Source organism: Hypanus sabinus, chromosome 1 (assembly GCF_030144855.1).
Source record: "Hypanus sabinus isolate sHypSab1 chromosome 1, sHypSab1.hap1, whole genome shotgun sequence".
NCBI classification, from domain to species: domain Eukaryota; kingdom Metazoa; phylum Chordata; class Chondrichthyes; order Myliobatiformes; family Dasyatidae; genus Hypanus; species Hypanus sabinus.
In genome coordinates, this window is record NC_082706.1 from 164,221,361 (window position 1) to 164,241,128 (window position 19,768).

The 19,768-nt window shown below is 38.6% G+C and overlaps 1 protein-coding gene across 4 annotated transcripts in view; it reads left to right on the forward strand.

Annotated features, from left to right (window-relative positions):
• The window catches only part of mapre2 (microtubule-associated protein, RP/EB family, member 2), a 73,845-nt gene that overhangs the window by 21,475 nt on the left and 32,602 nt on the right, over positions 1-19,768 (forward strand). For 2 of the 4 annotated variants that reach the window (XM_059980480.1, XM_059980489.1), the window contains exon 2: positions 16,831-16,958. In XM_059980480.1, coding sequence (XP_059836463.1) covers positions 16,838-16,958 — 121 coding nt within the window. In that variant the 5' untranslated portion in view covers positions 16,831-16,837. Of the gene's footprint in view, positions 1-47; positions 278-16,830; positions 16,959-19,768 lie in introns of those variants that run through there. The other 2 variants (XM_059980499.1, XM_059980470.1) reach the window with 2 other exon arrangements.

A 19,768-nucleotide genomic window follows, 5' to 3' on the forward strand; every position in this document is an offset into this window, starting at 1 on the left:
CCTGTCACGTGACGAGGATGCCGCCGAACGTCTCCAGATTTTTCTTGTGCGTTTGACGTCAGCACTGAGGTCAAGCAGAGCCCCGTAGTGAAGAAACGGGCTCTCTGCCGACCCGACAGCACGCATTGAGAAATTTGTAGTCTGGGATAGCACCAATGCCTGGTCCCACACAACAAGCACTTTCCCCAAATGTTGAGAATAATAACGACATCGTTCAAGACAATGGCACCATTATTCCTTTTCGGAAGCATACAGTGAGAGGGGAGCGTTCTTACAGGTAATGAGAGCTCTGTAGATATGGCTGGAGATTGCAGCAGCATGAGGAAATGCAAAGGGTTACATAATAACACTGGTCTTTTAGAAGTGTTTGAGTTTTTTTAACTTTTAAAAAAATTTGGCTTTACAATGCATGGGGTCATTGAAAATTTAGTAGAGGAAACTGCTTGTTTATCATGTCCTTGTGCTTTTTCTCTTCCTTCCTCCCCTCCCTCTATAGTTGTGCTAGTTCCTCCTTCTGTGCCGTTATTTCTGATAAGATGAAGTAATTATTTCTGTGAAGTGGGACTGTACCATTCCAGTTACTGAAGGAGAGTCTGGGAAGATGCGTGAAATAAAATGCAATTAATAAACAGAAGAATAAAGGCCTCCCTAGCGAATTTCAAAAAAATGGATTCCTCAGGCTTGGGCTGCAGTTGGTATTATTAAGCAAACCAGATTGATGGAGCTTGTAAAATTCTTATAGCTGATTGGTGGAATGCCTGACTATCGAGGTCACCATGTCATGCATTCAGTGAGATTTTCTCTTGTAGCTGGCTTTTACAAAGGCGCTAGATCTCCAACCACTGAGGAAATAAGAGGATATGGGCATTAAATGCAAAATCCACCACGTTTAGCTTTAAAATGTATCAGTTTTCTCTTAACCGTGAAAAGCAATAACAAAACTGGTGTGTGAATCGTTATTTAGATATTTTTGTCGTTGGTTGGAAGCTTCTATGTCAGTTTAAAAAAATTGGTAGCTGGGTGCCTTTTCTCGTTAATCTTTCAGAGAAATAGATCTGTTTTGTTGGAGTAGGTGGTTATTATTTGTAATTTTTTTATACATGGAATTCATATACTAAACGGTTACAATACTTTTTGTCTTGCTTCAGTTAAATCTCTGGCCTATCAAAAGACCCCTTCACAGGAAATGCAGTTAGGCCTATAGTTTGCTGTTTGCGTGCAATACTGGCTGATACTAATTTATATTTAAAGCATTTTAAAGCAATTATTTTAATGAAATCTTTACAAAAATATATATAAAATGCTAACTTTTAATGTGAACCTGATTTGTTTTGTTCAATGATTCAAGATGTAAAAGGGAAATTTAAATTACAGTTCTGTTTACTAGTTTACAAACCTATACTCAACACTTTTGTATAGTGTCCTTCCTTTATTTTTATCAAATACTATATAAATTGAGCAATTGCTTGTAATAATAGAATCTGATAAGATTTTCTTCAGCTATAAGTGAAGAATATACCTTCAAAAGCTTTTCTCTCTTTGTAAACTTTCCTGTTAATTGCATGATACTTAGGCAAACATTGCAAATCCTGTTCTAGATAGAGTTCAGAGACTGACTGTAAGGGAAATACGATTTTAGCAATGTTTCGTACTTAATGAAGTTTTCATTATATTTTGAAATATTTTCTGAGTGGTATTTTCAGTTAATTAATACAAATTATAAAGTTGTGTTTAGTCAAAAGAATCATTTCATAATGTTATTCATATATTTCCCCTTCAGTCATGAGTCAAATTTAAGGATGAATACCCTAAAGCTTTTCTATTAATCGTTGTTTACTGAATATTACTATTAAATATATTCCTGTTTTGGAATGGTGTAAAACTACCATTATTTATTGTTTATCTCTATTTCCCTTTGAAAATCTTTTTGTTAGCCATTTCCTTGAATCATTGGCTAAGTCACTTCATCATCCTGAAGAACAGGGAATTCCAGGATTTAGCCTCTGCATTGATGAGGGCAATTATCATGTCAGGGTGATGTGTGACCTGGAGGTGAAACTTCAGTTGGTGTCCCTATACTCTCACTTTTGTTCTCCTTGTTGGTAAAGGTTAAGGGTTTGAGAAATGTAACCAATTACAGTGTAGATTGCAAATGGTTATGCTACAGTCAAGATGTGACTGTGGTGAAGAGAATGAATGATTGAGGTGGTTGGTGAAATGCAATCGAATGGTGTCAAATTTCATATGTTATTGGATTTGCATCCAGGCAAGAAGTGAGGATTCCTTCACACTCTTGATTTGTGTTTTGAAGTTTTTGGAATGACTTAGAGTGTGAGGAGGTGAATTACTCACCACGGGAAGACTCAGCCTTTGACTGACTCTTGTAGCCACGATATATGTATGCCTGGTCCACTTAAGTTTCTGGTCAATAGTAACCCTCAGGATGTTGGTGGAGAGCGGTGCCTTTTGCAGTACCTTGGTGTACATTTCAATAATAAACTACTATCAATATTATCACAGTGCCCTGCTATATCTAATACAGTGGTATTTGGGGGGGAAAGTAATAGTAACTTTACAGACCTTGTTTGGAGACATTTTGTCTTATGTTGGAGGTGATTTTATTATGACAACCTCACATTGAATTTTGAATCTTGGGTAGGAAATGTGGCAAACAACTTCAAGTGAAGAAGGAAAAAAATTGGAGCTCGCTGCTGTAGCTGTACAAGGTACTTGGATAGGTAATTCTGGTTAACATGCTATAGAAAGCATTTGAAAGAGCTAAAAATGCAGATGAAATTCACCAGGAGGTCCTTGAATGGAGGTTTTTAACTACATGAAGAGATTGGAAATAAAGGAATTGTTCTCACTGGAACATAGACTGAGAGGTCACCTGACAAAGGTTTTAAAATTTGTTGTGGGCACAGAGAGGGTATATAGTCAGTCTTTTTCCAAAGGTAGAAGAGCCTAATATTAGAGGAGAGTTTAAGGTGAGAAGAGAAATGCTTAAAGTGGATTTGAGAGACATTTGGGAAGGTGCATGGATTGGAAAGGAATAGGGATATAGGCCAAATGCAGGAAAATTGGATTAGTGCAGGTGACCATCTCTGCATAGATGAGTCTGGAAAAAGGGCCTGTTTCTATGCTGATCCTGTTGGAAGATGTGGGGAGGCTTGGAATTGGGATGGCTAGGGAAGCTTTTGCAATCTGTTTGGACCTCAAACTACAGTACATTTCCCACCTTTCAATAGACCTGGTCTTCCAATTCACATCTCTGCTGTCAGGGATAATTTCCCCCCCCCCCCCCCCCCCCCAAGGCCTTCCCTGAGCAGTGATTGGGAAGTACTACTGGCTATTTTGGAAACTCTGTGGCACATCCATTATCCCTGTGTAGCTTTTATGGGAATGATGGAAAATTGGAGGACAGCACACAGAAAAACTCGAAGATTTAAAAAAATATCAGTAGCTATGTTAGTAACTACCAGTGGGCTGCATAAAAAAAAATTAGTCCATTATGAAACTGACCAACCACTGTGATCTTTCAGCTCTAGTTCCAGCAAATTTCTCCGAATGCCTCTCTGCAGTGCCTTCAGTTTGTATGATCCGAGGTTTGTGGGGGAGGAGGAAACTAGGCAAGATCTTTTTCATGGGGGTGGGGGAGGTCTTGGAACACTGTTCTTTCTAGTCTCATTCATTCTTCCAGCCTAACAATATTAATTCTAATTATCTGTGAACTTTGGATCCACCAATCTTCATTCTGATCTCTGGTCATCTTGTCCAATCTCCCGAATTTGTGTTCATGACTGACGGCCTTCATTTTCAGTTGCATTTAAGAAGGTTGGATCCTTATGTTATTTGCTTTGAAGGGGTAATGATAGTGCAAGATATCTCTTGTTTGCAACTTTAAAGTTTATTAAGTGTACTGGGAGAGGATATGGGTTTGTTAACATGGAAATAGCTGGAATTGCCTGTCTTCAAAGGGGAATTAAAGGTTATTAGTCAAAATAGACCCAACGCAGACTGGGAGACCATTTCGTGGAACACCTACGCTCGGTCCACCAGAAAAAGCAGGATCTCCCAGTGGCCACACATTTTAATTCCACGTCCCATTCCCATTCTGATATGTCTATCCATGGCCGGATCTGCCAGAAGTAAATTCCTTGTATGTGTACAGGTACTTGGCGATTAAAGTCTGATTCTGATTCTCCTCTATTGTCAAAATGAATCCAAACTCAGGTTGGAGGAACAACACCTTATATACCGGCTGGGTAGCCTCCAACCTGCTGGCATGAACATTGACTTCTCTAACTTCCGTTAATGCCCCTTCTCCCCTTCTTACCTCACCCCTGACATATTTAGTTGTTTGCCTGTTCTCCATCTCCCTCTGGTGCTCCTCCTTTCCTTCTCCTGAGGCCTCCCGTCCCATGATCCTTTCCCTTCTCCAGCTCTGTATCACTTTCGCCAATCACCTTTCCAGCTCTTAGCTTCATCCACCCTCTCCAGTCTTCTCCTATCATTTCGCATTTTCCCCTCCCCCCTCTACTTTCAAATCTCGTACTATCTTTCCTTTCGGTTAGTCCTGATGAAGGGTCTCAGCCCGAAACGTTGACAGCGCTTCTCCCTATAGATACTGCCGAGCCTGCTGTGTTCTACCAGCATTTTGTGTGTATTGTTATTAGTCAAAATGTTGGATATAACTTTAAGAAAAGTAATTCCAAATATGAATTGACCAGAGTAGTGTGCATAACAGATCTGATGGAATCTAAAGGAAATGAGCCCAAACGGATGAATTTAAAAAAAGCTGCATAAGGAATAGGAAGTGCATGAGGTGCTATATGAGCTGATTATTGCCGTTAAGTTGGATTAATGTAAGTCTGCATCATGGGTTAAAACCACCTCATGCAGTACACTTTGGGCTTTTTTCTGCTTTGGTTGAATAGAAGCCTAATGGCTTAATTGACAAAGGAATTACTTGAATCAAAAGTGGATTTGAAGATGAAGGTTGCTCAAGTCAGTTTGGTTTCTTTTCCAATCCACTGGTACTTATTAGAAAATTAATCTTATGAATAGTTGGGTAGATTTTGTGTTTGTGGTTTTTTTTTACAGATGTGGTGGATCACTTGAAGTGGGGTTTCTTAATACTTCACAGTCCATCACCATGAAAGAAAGGCAGAGAAGCTGTAATATCTTCATGGTGGATTTATCTATTGGACTTGCACAAAATTTGTAACAATTTGATTGTAAAATGCATTAGCATTTGTTCTTCAGAGAAAAACACAACTTTGTGATACTAGTCCATTTCCAGTAATGTTGGACTTACTGAAACTGTTCCCCAAACATTGAAGGTAATATGCCTGAATGCCAGACTGAAGACTTGGTAACCATTGAAATTGTTGAACACCATCAACTAACATGCTTTGTTTTTGACCAAACTTTCTTTTCTTACTATTCTGGCTGTGCTTGTTCTCAGTGTAACCATTTAATATTTTAATTCTTCAAATCCTTTTCCTGTGGATGGATCTGAGATGTATACCTATTTCACTTTTTGAAGTGCTTGCTGCTGCTAGTATTTTCTATCGTTTAACTGTGCTACATTGTTCGGTGATCTATTGTGGCTTAATTGCCTTTTTGCTATAACTTGAAGGTGTCCAAAGGCAGCCTTTCTCAACCTTTTTGCCCTAGATGAACCCTTGAAATAATTTTCAGGTCTCAAGGAACCCCTGTGTAAAAATTATATCTGCAGCTCGTGGTACATTAGCGTGATCAGTAAGTTCTAGATATAATCATCAAAAAATAACTGTCAATGCTCTTTTGAGTAGAGAATGAAATTTTAGCCAACTTTTCTTGGGGGAAAAAAGGTAAGCTTAGCTCACCTTTTTTGAAATTAATCTTTCTTTCCCTTTCATAACTTTTTAAAAACTCATAAGGCAAAAACATAACAAATTTTTAAATAACTGGCTTAAACCAAAAAGGGATTTAATTTTTCTAAAGTTAGGCTTGGTAGATTTAATTTAAATAAAGGTTGTAAATTGACTTTACTTCAAAGCATTACTGTTTTGAGATTCCAACGGCCATTTAAAATAATCAGCACTTTCATGTGTCATATGGTTGTGATTTGCAGTTCAGTGTCTTTTCAATTTTGCTGGAGCCATTTTTGCATTTGTAAGTTGTTTGCCACAGACCAGGCACAATGGAATAGGGGTTAATAAAATATTTTTTAAAAACGGCATAATAAATAACTAAATGAGAAAACTGCAAAAAATATGGAAACTTCACAATGCAATTCACTTCAAACCTAAACAATCCACCTTTTGCAACATTTACAACAACAGAAAAGTGGCAGGCCAGCAGCAGAGTGGGGGCACATAAAAAAAATTGTTTTAAAATGAAAATTTCCCTCCAATTTTCTACTACACCAGAACAGTTTGTTCACTCCCATAAGTTAGTCTGCAGCATGTAAGGGGAAGTTGGGAGGGAGAGGCTGATGTCACAGCCCAAGCTGGGTGAGTCCATGCAATGCTTGGAAAATGCACTTCACGCTCCTCGTCAGCCTACTGTCCTCCCTTCTGTGCAATACAGTACCCACGAATCATCAATGGCCTCGCCTATCTTGTGTCAAAAACAGAATAAACACAGGCCTACTGTGCACTGCCATATTGGGCTGAGAGTCCTCTAGCGAGATTGCAAATGGGACTACTCGGTTACTGCCCACCACTGCAACGCTAGTATTGCGTGTAACACGAAGTTCAAACATTGATTTTTTTTTCAATCACAACCTCTCGCAGAACCCTAAGGCTCAGCAGAACCCCAGCTGAGAAACCTCGTCCAAAGGCATAGCCTGGAATAGTAGAATGTAGGCACATTAGATTAGCTGTAGCCTTTAATTACAGACTTGATCTACTTGCAAGTTAATGGTTCAGTTTGGACAGTGTTGCTTGACAGAAGTCAAATTTTATATCAGGTAATGTCTATTATGGAAAGTCTATTTTTTAAAACCCCAGCAAGTTAACATTAGGCTGACACTGCAGTGCAGCAAATCCTTAGTCCAGATAATTTTAATTGAAAACCAAAGAATTGCAAAATAAATTATTTTAAAACACTGCAATGTGAACCTTGATAGCATAACCAGTAGATAAGCACATGACTTACATTCAATGCACAGATATTGCAAGCAATATTTTACATTTTTTTAAAAATTATCCTTAATCTTTCCATGGTGCTTGGTGAACCATGATATCCTTCAATACTTGGGTTTCTGCCATGGTATTGCTCTTGTGTCTTTGCATATTTGAATAGCATCATGAATTCCCAGTAGCTTCCCTTGGGCTCTTCTGAAAACTTCCATAGTTATACTTTTCCATGCTGCAAGTTACTACTTGGCATCACTCACAAACAGATGAACTGAGTTGTTCATTTTTGATGCAGCACAGGCCACCAAGAACTGTCAGGTTTTTTTCATTATTGTGAGACAGTTTGCTTGACCTTGTGGAATATTCCCTTTTTGAACTATAAGAGCTGAAATCTCCAATCACAGGCACTTTAGTAAGCAGCATTGTTTTAAGATGTTTAAAAAAAATCTATTGATACTCAAAAGTTGATGGATCCTGGAATACAGACTTAAGTTACAAGTGCAGTTCCCCTTTAAGAAAGCGGAAGTTGTGTCAGACTACAGGTAAGATTGAAATGCCAAGGCCTTAGATCCCCACTGCTGATTATCCTGCTGGCAAATATACATTCTCTAGAAAATAAAATCGAAGACTTCAGAGCAAGATTGCTATACTAGAGTGACATCAGGAACTGCTATGTATGTTGCTGCAGCCCAGTGGCTTCACCATTCTCTGCAAAATCAGGACAACTCAGTCTTTTAAAGGTAGAGGAGGTGGAGTATGCTTTATGATTAATTAATCATGATGCACAGATGATGCAGGTTCTGTTTCCGTTTTGCTCACCTGACCTAGTATATCTTGTGGTAAAATGTCATCTTTTTTTATCTGCTGAGGGAGTTTTCCACCATCATCCTGGTACATTCCACCTCAGGTTACTGGCTCTCCACTCGGCATAGGATCACTTGGACAAGTGTAATATCCCTACCTTCTGTCCAAGACCTCTTCCAGAGTCGATGCCTCCAGAAGACATGGTACATCATTAAAGACCCCTCACACCCTCTCCATAAACTGTTCTTCTTCCATCAGGCAAACATTACAGGAGCATCAAAACTAAAACCACAAGGCTACTAAACAGCTTCCTACCACAAGCAGTCAGACTGCTAAATAGCTGCTCTACCTGACTCTGCTTTGGGCACTTTTAACTTGCACTGGACACTTATAACTTGATTTTAACCGACATGTGGCTGTTGTGTTTTACTATTTATTGTTGTGTTTACTATTTGTTGCGTTTGTTATGTTATGATTGCACTTCCCCCTGGGAAACGTTGTCTCATTCTGCCCTGCAGAGCTGATGTATGGTTGGAATGGCAATCAAGTTTTTGAATCTTGAATCTACATCAGGCTTTATTGATTATAGCTCAGCATTCAACACAATTATGCCCTCAGTTCTAATCAACAAGCTCCAAAACCTGGCCCTCTGTACCTGTCTCTGCAACTAGATCCTTGACTTCCTTATCAAGAGATCATAGTCTGTGCAGATCGGAAAGAACATCTCCTCACTGACAGTCAACACTGGGGCACCTCAACGTTGTATGCTTAGCCCACTCTGTACTTTCTCTACACTCAAGACTGTGGTTAGGCATAGTTCAAGCATCATCTATAAATTTGCCGAAGACAATTGTTGGAAGAATTTCAGATGGTGACAAGGAGTTGTATAGGAGTGAGAAAGATCAGCTGGTTGGGTGGTGTCACAACAACAACAACCCTGTTTTAACATTATTAAGACCAAGGAATTGATTGTGGACTTCAGAAAGAGGAAATTGAGAGTATGTGTGCTCGTCCTCATCAAGAGATCAGCAATGGAAAGGGTGAGCAGTATAAAGTTCCTGGCTGTCAACCTTTATGATCTATCCTGGGCCTAATATTGATGCAATTACAAAGAAGGAACAACAGTGGCTATATTACATCAGGAATTAGAGGAGACTTGGTATATAACCAAACACTTGCAAATTTGTACAGAGGTGCCATGGAGAACAGTCTAACTGGCTGCATCACTGCCTGATATGGAGGATCCATTGCGTAGGATCGGAAAAAGCTGCAGAAAGTTGTAAACTCAGCCAGTTCCATTATGGGCAGTAGCCTCCCCAGCATTGAAGACAGCTTCAAAAGTCCCCTCTGCCATCAGATTGAATCCATGAACACCACTACACTATTTTTCTCTCTATTTTTGCACTACTTATTTAATTTTTTAATATATACTTGTAATTTAGTGTGTTTTATGTATTGCAATGTACACATTTCACAACAAATGCCAGTGGTATTAAACCTGATTCTGATTCTGAAATTTACGACTTTCTGCCCTTGAACAGAACAGTGACTTGTATTTGTATGACATTTTTCATTTGGATAGACATATCAAGGCATTTGACAGAACTATTATCAGTTACAGAATTTCACCTAGCCAAAGGATATGAGGAGTAATACTGAAAGTGTGTTTAAAGGAGGACTGTTAAGGAAATAGCAGTAGAAAATTAAGAAAATGCCAGAGTTTAAAGACAACTTTTTAGGAGACATGAACACTAAAGATGAGGTGAAAAGAATGAGGGGTGCAACAAGAATAGGGTTAGAACAAGTGCTATTTTTTGTAGGATTTTAGGGTTGAAGGAGGTTATCTGTAGAGAGGGATGAGGCCATGAAGGGAATAGAAAGAGAAGATGGGAATTTTACGGTCAAATCATTCATCAAACAAGAATCTGTGTAATGAGCACATAGATAATGGCTAACAACCTTGAGTCAGAATACTCAGAATCTGGTTTATTATTATCACTTATGTTGTGAAGTGTTTTTATGACAGCAGTACAGTTCAAGATGTAAAAATTACTATTGTTACAATAAATGGTGCAAAAGAAGAATAGTGAGATGATATTCATAGGTTCCTGAATTGTTGATAAATCTGATGGTAAATCTGATCACTTAGGAGCTGTTCCTAAAACGTGGGTCTTCAGGCTCTTGTTCCACCTTCTTGATGGTAGTAATGAGACAAAAGCATTTCCTGAAAAGTGAGGGTCCTAAGTGATGAAGGGTCTCGGCCCGAAACGTTAACATTGCTTCTCCCTATAGATGCTGCCTGGCCTGCTGTGTTCCACCAGCATTTTGTGTGTGTTGCTTGAATTACCAGCATCTGCAGATTTCCACGTGTTTGCCTTTTCTAGAGAGTAATGACTGGGATGATTTGACCAAGAAAGTAGTAGAGGCAACCTCATTAAATGCATTTAAGATACAATTCAATCTATTTTTTGTATAGCAGGGGAATAAACGGTTATGTGGAAAAGACAGGTAGCTGAGTCTAGATCAGCCATGATCTTATTGAATGGTGGAACAGGGTTGATGGGCCAGCTGGCCTACTCCTGCTCCTGTTTCCTCTGTTCTTGCACCAAATCCCCTCAGACTCCAAATAAAGTACAACTGCGGCAATGTCTTCTTCCTGATTGCATCAGTGTGTTGGGTTCAGGATAAATCATCTGAGATGTTGATGCCAAGAACATGAAACTTCTGAAACTTTCCACTTCTGAGCTCTCAAAGAAAACTGGTATGTTTTCTATCAACTTCCTCATTCTGAAGTCCACAGTCAATTCCTTGGTCTTGCTGTCCTTGAGTGAAAAGTTGTTGTTGTGACACCATGCAGCCAGCTGATCCATCTTACTCCTGTACATCTCCTTGTTGTCATCTGAAATTCTGCCAAAAACAGTGCTGTCGTCGGTGAATTTATAGATCATGTTTGAGTTGTGCATAGCCACACGGTGTTGAGTGTGGGCTAAGCATGCATCCTTGAGTTGCACCAGTATTGACTGTCACCAAAGAAGAGTTGTTATTACTGATCTACACTGACTGTGGCCAAGTATTCAATTGCAGAAGGGGGTAAAGAGGCCCAGGTTTTGAAGTTGTTAGGCCAGTAGCAGCAGACAGTTGAATAACAAATTTATGGAGAGGGCAAGATGGAAGCCAGCCAGGAGACACTCAGGCAAAGATAGTTTATGTTGCAGTGGTCTTGGTTACTGAGATCAAATCAAATTGTTATCATTCCCACAAAGTCATGGGGCAGCTGTATTTTACAGTAACTTGTGTATAATCAGAACAAATATAAGGAGCTTGTATTACCAGAGAATAATTTGTATCTTATTAAGTATTAAGGGGATATATGAATTGCATGGTACTAATGTAAACATTGGTCTTGATTCATCCAAAATGGTTTGCTAAGTAATTTAAATCTTGTACAAATTATTCAGTAGACAATAGGTGCAGGAGTAGGCCATTCAGCCCTTTGAGCCAGCACCACAATTCAATGTGATCATGGATGATCATCCGCAATCAGTACCCCGTTCCTGCCTTTTCCCCATATCCCTTGGCTCCACTATCTTTAAGAGCTCTATCTAACTCTTTCTTGAAAGCATCCAGAGAATTGGCCTCCACTGCCATAGATCCACAACTCTCTGGGTGAAAAAGTTTTTCCTGAACTCCATTCTAAATGGCCTACACCTTATTATTAAACTGTGGCCTCTGGTTCTGGACTCCCCCCAACATCGGGAACATGTTTCCTGCCTCTAGCCTGTCCAATCCCTTAATAATCTTGTATGTTTCAAACAGATCCCCTCTCATCCTTCTAAATTCCAGTGCATACAGGCCCAGTCACTCCAATCTTTCAACATATGACAGTCCCACCATCCCAGGAATTAACCTTGTGAACCTACACTGCACTCTCTCAATAGCAAAAATGTCCTTCCTCAAATTTGGAGACCAAAACTGCACACAATACTCCGGGTGTGGTCTCACCAGGGCCCTGTACAACTGCAGAAGGACCTCTTTGCTCCTATACTCAACTCCCCTTGTTATGAAGGCCAACATGCCATTAGCTTTCTTCACTGCCTGCTGTACCTGCTGCTTACTTTCAGTGACTGATGTACAAGAACACCTAGATCTTGTTGTATTTCCCCTTTTCCTAACTTGACACCATTCAGATAGTCATCTGCCATCCTGTTCTTGCCACCAAAGTGGATAACCTCACATTTATCCACATTAAACTGCATCTGCCCACTCACCCAACCTGTCCAAGTCACCCTGCATTCTCCTAACATCCTCCTCATATTTCACACTGCTACCCAGCTTCGTGTCATCTGCAAATTTGCTAATGTTACTTTTAATCCCTTCATCTAAATCATTAATGTATATTGTAAATTGCTGCGATCCCAGCACCGAGCCTTGCGGTACCCCACTAGTCACTGCCTGCCATTCTGAAAAGGACCCGTTAATCCCTACTTTGTTTCCTGTCTGCCAACCAATTTTCTATCCTTGTTAGTACCCTACCCCCAGTACCATGTGCTCTATTTGAATTATTTGCAAATTTTGGACAGTCTACTTTAAAAATCAATATTGATGTGAAAATGAAGTTGGGTAAGAATCTGCAAAATATGGTAACATTAGTTCAGTAGTAGAATGGTGGAACTAACTTTTATTGGTGGGATAAGGACTTAGAACTTGACAGCAAATGTTTATTGTTACATCATTGGTAACTCAGTTATATGAAAAAGAAAAACCTTAATTGAAGATTGGTCTAAAGTACTAAGATGGATAGCAGATGAGAATCAAGAACAACATGTTAAAGAAGTTCCTTGGTAGAAGTGAGGTTTTGCCCAGGAGATTTAGCCACATGAGATGCTTCTTTCCTAAACTTCATGAAGAACTGTATTTGTCAGCAAGCAATATTTCAGTTCTGACTGAAGTTGATTTCATGCATGTAAGATTTGGTATCGATTGCTAGAATCTAAGTTCTATGATGAATACACAAGAATTTGTATGAGCTTATTCACATTCTCCTGATATTTGTAAATCAAAGAGCCAAACATTGTTATTTAAATTATAAACTCCAATTAAAGTTCTTTAAAAATATATTAAATGTTCCATTTTCATTTGGTTAACCTCCATGGATTGTATCAAACAAACTAATTATTTTAGTTATGTTGCATTTACAATGTAACACAAATTTTAATCCATCCTCCCTTTGATTTTCACAAGTTGCAGAATGATATATTCTATGAGAAAATGTACTGTTTCTTGTCATCTTGGAAATTCAAGCTGGAATTTGAAATAATAATTGAAGCTGTCTTTCCAGAGAGGATCCTGAATACCTTTCATATGGATGAATGCATTTTTATATTAAATTAAACTTTTTTTTTCGGGTGAAGCAAATAGCCTGACTGCTTAACTTGCAATTAAACTCTATTTGTATGCAGGGAACACACACACAATGCTGGAGGAACTCAGCAGGCCAGGCACCATCTGTGGGAAAGAGTATAGTCGATGTTTTAGGCAGGGACCCTTCATTAGCACCATTTCTTTCAAAGTAGGAATTTTGATGATTAATGGAGGTTAATCAGCAAAGCTTTAAAGGGAGATTCTATAATGTCAGATTAATTTGATTGCAATGTTTGAGGAGACGGAATTGATCAGCATAATGCTGATAATCCTATCTGTTTGTGATATACAGGTATTCTAATGATCTAGATGTGATTATCGGAGCTGTAAATATAAGTTCATAACTGACACAGAGATTGGTGGTGATGATTGTGAGGGGAGTAATTTCTGAATACAGAATGGTATTGATCACTTGGTAAAATAGGCAGAAAAATAGCATGTGATATTTAATTCTGAACAATGTCAGGTGATGCATTTTGAAATGACCTGTAAGGCTTGGGATAAAGACAATGAATGGTAGGATCTTAGGAAGCACAGAATGACTTTGATAATGTACATTGAAGGACTCCTGGAAGCAGCAGCACTAGATAAGATAGTTTTGAAGGTATATGAGTTACTTGTCTTTATCAGCACTAGCCTAAAATATAAGAGCAAGATTGAGGTACACGTATTTTTTAAAAAAAAATGTTGAACAACCCCATCTGGAGTACTGTGTACAATTCTGGTTGCATTACAGTCTGGGAAGGATGGGACTGTATATAGTAGGTGCTATTAATGTCAACGTGGTGATGATGAGTATCAAGTATATTGACTAAAAGTAGAGCCTGGATAGATTGTGTTCCCTTTGTTTGTACTGGAGTTGGCTGAGGGGGGACCTGACTGGTATGTACAAAACAGAGAGAACTGATTAGGACAATAATTTAGGTAAGGGGAAGACATTTTTGGAAGGAGTTTTTCACCCAAGAGGATATCTGAAATTTGGGATTCACCTGTATGTGTCCTTATGGAAAGATTGGTTGCTCATTCCCACTTGTCTCCATTAAAACTGGGAATTAATAGCTTTGGATTTGTTTTTAAAACAACTTTTTTCAAGCTTGTGATCTTTCCTCTGGGCATTCTTGAGTTGGTTTTCTAATGATGAACCAACATCATTGGAAATGATGATACTGAATATCAAAGCAAGCTCAAAAGGTCTGAGTAAGCTTCTCCTATGATTTTTTTAGTGCTATTGCTCCTACTTCAAGTATCAAAATTAGCTCTTGGCCAAGGAATTATTAATTCCATCAAAAATTAAGCTCTATTGAGTAAAACTTTTGTAATCAGATTTCATGCCTGTGATGTTGACCCCTATAGTAAACCCTTATCCACCTATCTACTTGCCAGCTTTTGCTCCACCCCTTCCGTTCACCTGTTTATGCCAGCTACGTTTCATTCTTTCCAGCCAAAGTGAAGAGTCTCAACCCAAAACTTTGAATGCTCATTTCTCTGCTGCCTGACCAGAGATCCTGCTACAAAAGCAAACTACACCAGTTATTGATCTAAAATTAAAAATAAAGTTGTAATGGGCTTATCTGAAACTGATGATTTGTGTTTCCTTCAATAATTTAATGTGCCCAGTTTAAATGCTGAATTGGTGTTCTTCAATCTCTGATTTACTTTGGAAAAATGAAATAGGTTGACAACAAAAGTGGTCAGAATGGGATGTGAAACTCAAGTTAGACATTTGAAGTTTTGAGTAGCACTCATACAGTGAAGGGAATTGATCATAGAAATGCAAGTACTGCTGAAATTGTCGACTGTTCAATATTTGATTTTGGGTATTTTGAAGTTATATTCATATTCATTGGTCAGAAAGAAATGAATTGGTGATGATGCTCTTGTAAAGATATTTAATGGATTTAATCAAACTTTATTTCCTGTTTTAAAATTGGTTTGTTGCCTTTGAAAATGTAACATTAATAAAAAATTTTTTTTAACTAGGTGTTTTTTAGTAAAAATTCCATACAACGCTTCTTCATCACTGGTGTTGCAGTAAAATATTGGTGTAGTGGTGGCAAACTATCTCATTTTCCAATTAATGTTGCATCTAGACAAGGAAGGCAAAGTGGCCCCCATTTTTCGAACGTTCGCTTTACGACACCTCGCTGTTACGAAAGACCTACATTAATTACCTGTTTTCACTAACAGAAGGTGTTTTCACTGTTACTAAAAAAGATAGTGCATGACCCGAGCAGCCAAGCTCCTCCCCCGGAACTGCATTCTAGCCATCATTGCTTAAACATGTGCCTGTGAGCATCTGTGCTTTATGTTGATTTACTTTCTGCATCTGTTAGCAAGATGAGTTCTAAGGTATTGGAAAAGCTTAAACGAGCACGTCGGGGTGTTACACTTAGCACTTAATAATGTCTAGTTTTACACTTCGATCGTGGTGAATGACGTAAAGACAGTGTCCGCATGTTGAATTTGCCTGCGTCCACCATTCGCACTACAGTATTTATACGCAGAGCGAAAGAATCTTGAAAGCTGCCGATGTTACTGTTGGTTCTGCTCATAGCAAAATGGTCTCTTTTAGCCGGCATCCAAAAATAGATAAAATGGAAAGTCTATTGCTTGATTGGATTGATGGGTGTACAAAGTGTGGTGTTTCGTTAAGTTATCTTATACTTAAGGAGAAATCAGTCTTTTTAATAAGCTGAAACAGAAGGCACTGGATGGTGGTGATGACAGTGTTGCAAAAGTGGAATTTAAAGGTAGTCATGGGTGGTTTGATCGGTTTCTGAGGCGAGGGCAGCTTCGTAGCTTAAAGTTTACTGGAGAGAGTGCTTCAGCTGATACTGAAGCTGCGGAGAAGTTCCCAGCAGAACTGAAGAAAATAATTACAGAAGGTGGTTATTCGTATAAGCAAGTGTTCAACTGTGATGAAATGGCAATTTATTGGGGAAAAAATCGCCGAGCACCCCAACCTCAGATGACTCAGACTAACGTACCATCATCAGTATGCTCGCTGTTTTCCCGTTTTTGCTAAGTGAAACTACACTGTACATTATTTCTACTTTATATAGGCTGTGTATTTTAGTTATTTGGTATGATTTGGCAGCTTCATAGCTTAAAGGTTACTGGAGAGACTGCTTCCGCTATGTAGTGAGTTTTTCGCTACGCTACAGTTCTGCAATGATTGCAGGAAAATATTTCTACTTTATTTAGGCTGTGTATTTATCATATAATTCCTGCTTTTACTATATGTTACTGTTATTTTAGGTTTTATGTGTTGGCATGATTTTGTAGGTTTTGGGTCTGGCAACGCTCACAAATTTTTCCCATATTAATAAATGGTAATTGCTTATTCACTTTACAACCTTCCAGCTTACAAACCGTTTCATAGGAATGCTCTACCTTCGGCTAGTGGGGGAAACCTGTATTTTGAATACTGATAACAGACCAAATATGTTTTAAAATTTATTTCATTTTTATTTTCCAGCTGGGGAATGGCTGTTAATGTTTATTCAACATCAGTAACCAGTGAGAATATGAGCCGGCATGACATCATGGCCTGGATTAATGATACTGTATGTTTAAACTATACAAAGATTGAGCAGCTTTGTTCAGGTAAGAACGCTCAGAGTTGCCTTAAAGCAGAATTTTTTTTTCAAATAGTATTAGCAGAAAACTCCACTTGTAAGGGCAGTTAAGTATGGATTGTAACATGTATTTTATAGATGACATTCCCTTTTGTATTTTCATGTGTCCATGAATTCCTCCAGAACTACTGAGATTCGTACCAAAGTGCTGGTTGTTTGAAGTAGAAGGTTATACTCCTGAATGGTGTTTGTAAGCTTGATGCTCTTATTTGGATATATGTTCACTGCAAATTGTGTATTGGTATGTGCAACTATAAAAGCACAGAATTCAAGAACCTGATAGACTGATGTTTGGTGTTACACCTTCTGCAAGGAGAGGAATTTGAGTTCCATCTGTTCTTCAAAATTTTCGACTTCTTCAGGGACAAAATGAACAAGCTTATTGTAGTCCTTGGAAATTATCCATTTACACTGGAGCTGCTAAAAGGCATTCAAATAAGGCAATGGGTTGATCATTTTGGGGAAAAAAAACATTTAGCTCTTCATTATGTAAGGTTTGCAAGTATAGCATAAAAATGGTGCAATATAATTATTAATAGATTTGTCAAGAAATGTGTAATCATTATATATTTTGCTATCATTATATATAATGCTGAAAATATAATCATGGCATAGATTGTGTGCTGAATAACTGATATATTAAAATTCTGATTGTTAAGAGCAATTGAATTGTTTGTGTACCTGAAGTATCCTTCTAGAATTCTGATCTGGATCCACAGGACAAAGGCACACAAAATATGGACACTATTTGTCATGTACAGTGATGTCATACAGTTAAGTGCTATTATTGGTGTGGTAGGGTAATGTAATGGGTGAGAGATGACACATTGTTCATTATAGAAACAGTTCTACATAATTCAAAAACAGAATCATTGAGTTGTGCTCACTTTAGGAGATGGTGTCTGACAATGACATCAGTGTAAGGTGACTGTTTTTGATTTGTTCATAATGGAAGCAAGGGCTGTGCCTTTCGTTAAGCACATGAAGTGACTCCATGTTTTATTCACAAAATCTGACAATGTAGTTTTCTCATTATATGTCCAGAAATTCTGGACATTAGTGTGTTTAATTTAGAGTTCAAAGTGAATTTATTATCAAAGTGCACATATGCAACCCTGGGATTCATTTTATTTTGGGTATATTCAATAAATCCAATTTCAATTACCACTGACATAGGTCATGAAATTTGACAGAAGCAGTGTAGTGCACAGAAAAAATGACTTGTAATAAATATTTTAGAAAATGGGGGGAAAAAAAGCAAAATTGTAAGGTCCTTTCATGGATCTTTCATATAACTGATGGAGGAGAGGCATTTTGTATTGTTGTCCTCTCGAAATGAATGCTAACGTTGCATTTGCCTTCCTGACCCCAGACTTAACTGACAAGTTAAAACCATAAGTACAGGAGCAGGATTAGGCCAATTGGCCCATCAAGTCTGCTCTGCCATTTCATCATGGCTGATCCAGTTTTCCTCTCAGCCCCAATCTCGTGCCTTCTCCCTGTATCCCTCAACCTCTGCCTGAAATATACATAAACACTTGGACTCCACAGCTGCATTGGGCAATGGATTTCCACAGATTCACCACTCTGGTGAAAGAAATTGCTCCTCATCAGCCCTTTTATTTTGAGGCTATGTTCTCTGGTCTTTGACTCTCCTACTTTATGATATATCCTTGTCACATCCACTCTATCAATGCCTTTCACCATTCGATAGGTTTCAATAAGATCACCCTTCATTAACCTTAAGGGAACCCTGCTTGAGGAGTTCCAAGTTCCTTTGCACCTCTGATTTCTGGATTTTCTCCATGTTTAGAAAATAGCCTGCACCTTTATTCCTTCTACCAAAGTGCATGCCATACATTTCTCTACAATTAGCGCAAACGGTGCATTATAGTGGCACTATTTTTGGCCAAATCGACTTAAAATGTGCTAACTTACAGAATGCAGGCAAAATTCAGGGTTATATATTTGTACAAAATAGTTCATTCACCAAAATCAACTGCCCCGTTTTCACCCGAGAACAGATCCGCCATCATTGAAATCGGGACGTGATGCCAAGACACATGCTCACAGCGCCGCTTCCACTTTTGAGTGATCGGGCAGTTTTTGAAATGATCACAGAAATCATAGTATTTGACAGGCAGATATATCGGGCCCTCTGAAGCTGTTGGATCAGTACTTGGATTTCCAATTCAGGAGAGGGAACCAGCCGTTGTTCGCCTTCAAGTGCACCTTCCCCAACAGCATCAAGTATTCTTTTGAGATGATGTTGCTGTGCAACTGGATAATGATATGGCAAGAACTACTTTAGCGGAATTCCTGGATCTTTGCACTGGCAATCCATTTGCAAGAACCCTGTACTATCCGGATATTCCCAGATTCCATACTTGGACTAATAAGAGATGGGAAAGAAGGAGAATGGGGAAAAGAGTGGAGGAGTGCTCTGGGATTTTTAAAGCAAATGTTCTGGGTCGAGTGTATACCATTTCTCCACGAAGTGGTGACTTCTACTATTTGAGACGACTTCTTCATCACATAAAGGGACCAGTATCTTTCGAATCATTGAGAGCACATGATGGAGATATCCTACCATCATTCAAAGACATTTGCAGAGAGAGAGGATTGTTGCAAGCTGATGATCATTGGTAGCAAACTATGGAAGAAGCAGAGAGAACAAGAATGCCCAGAGCAATGAGAGATTTGTTCGTTGTCTTGCTAACACTGAAATCAACAATCCACAGCAATTATGGAACCGGTTCAAGAATGCAATGTCTGAAG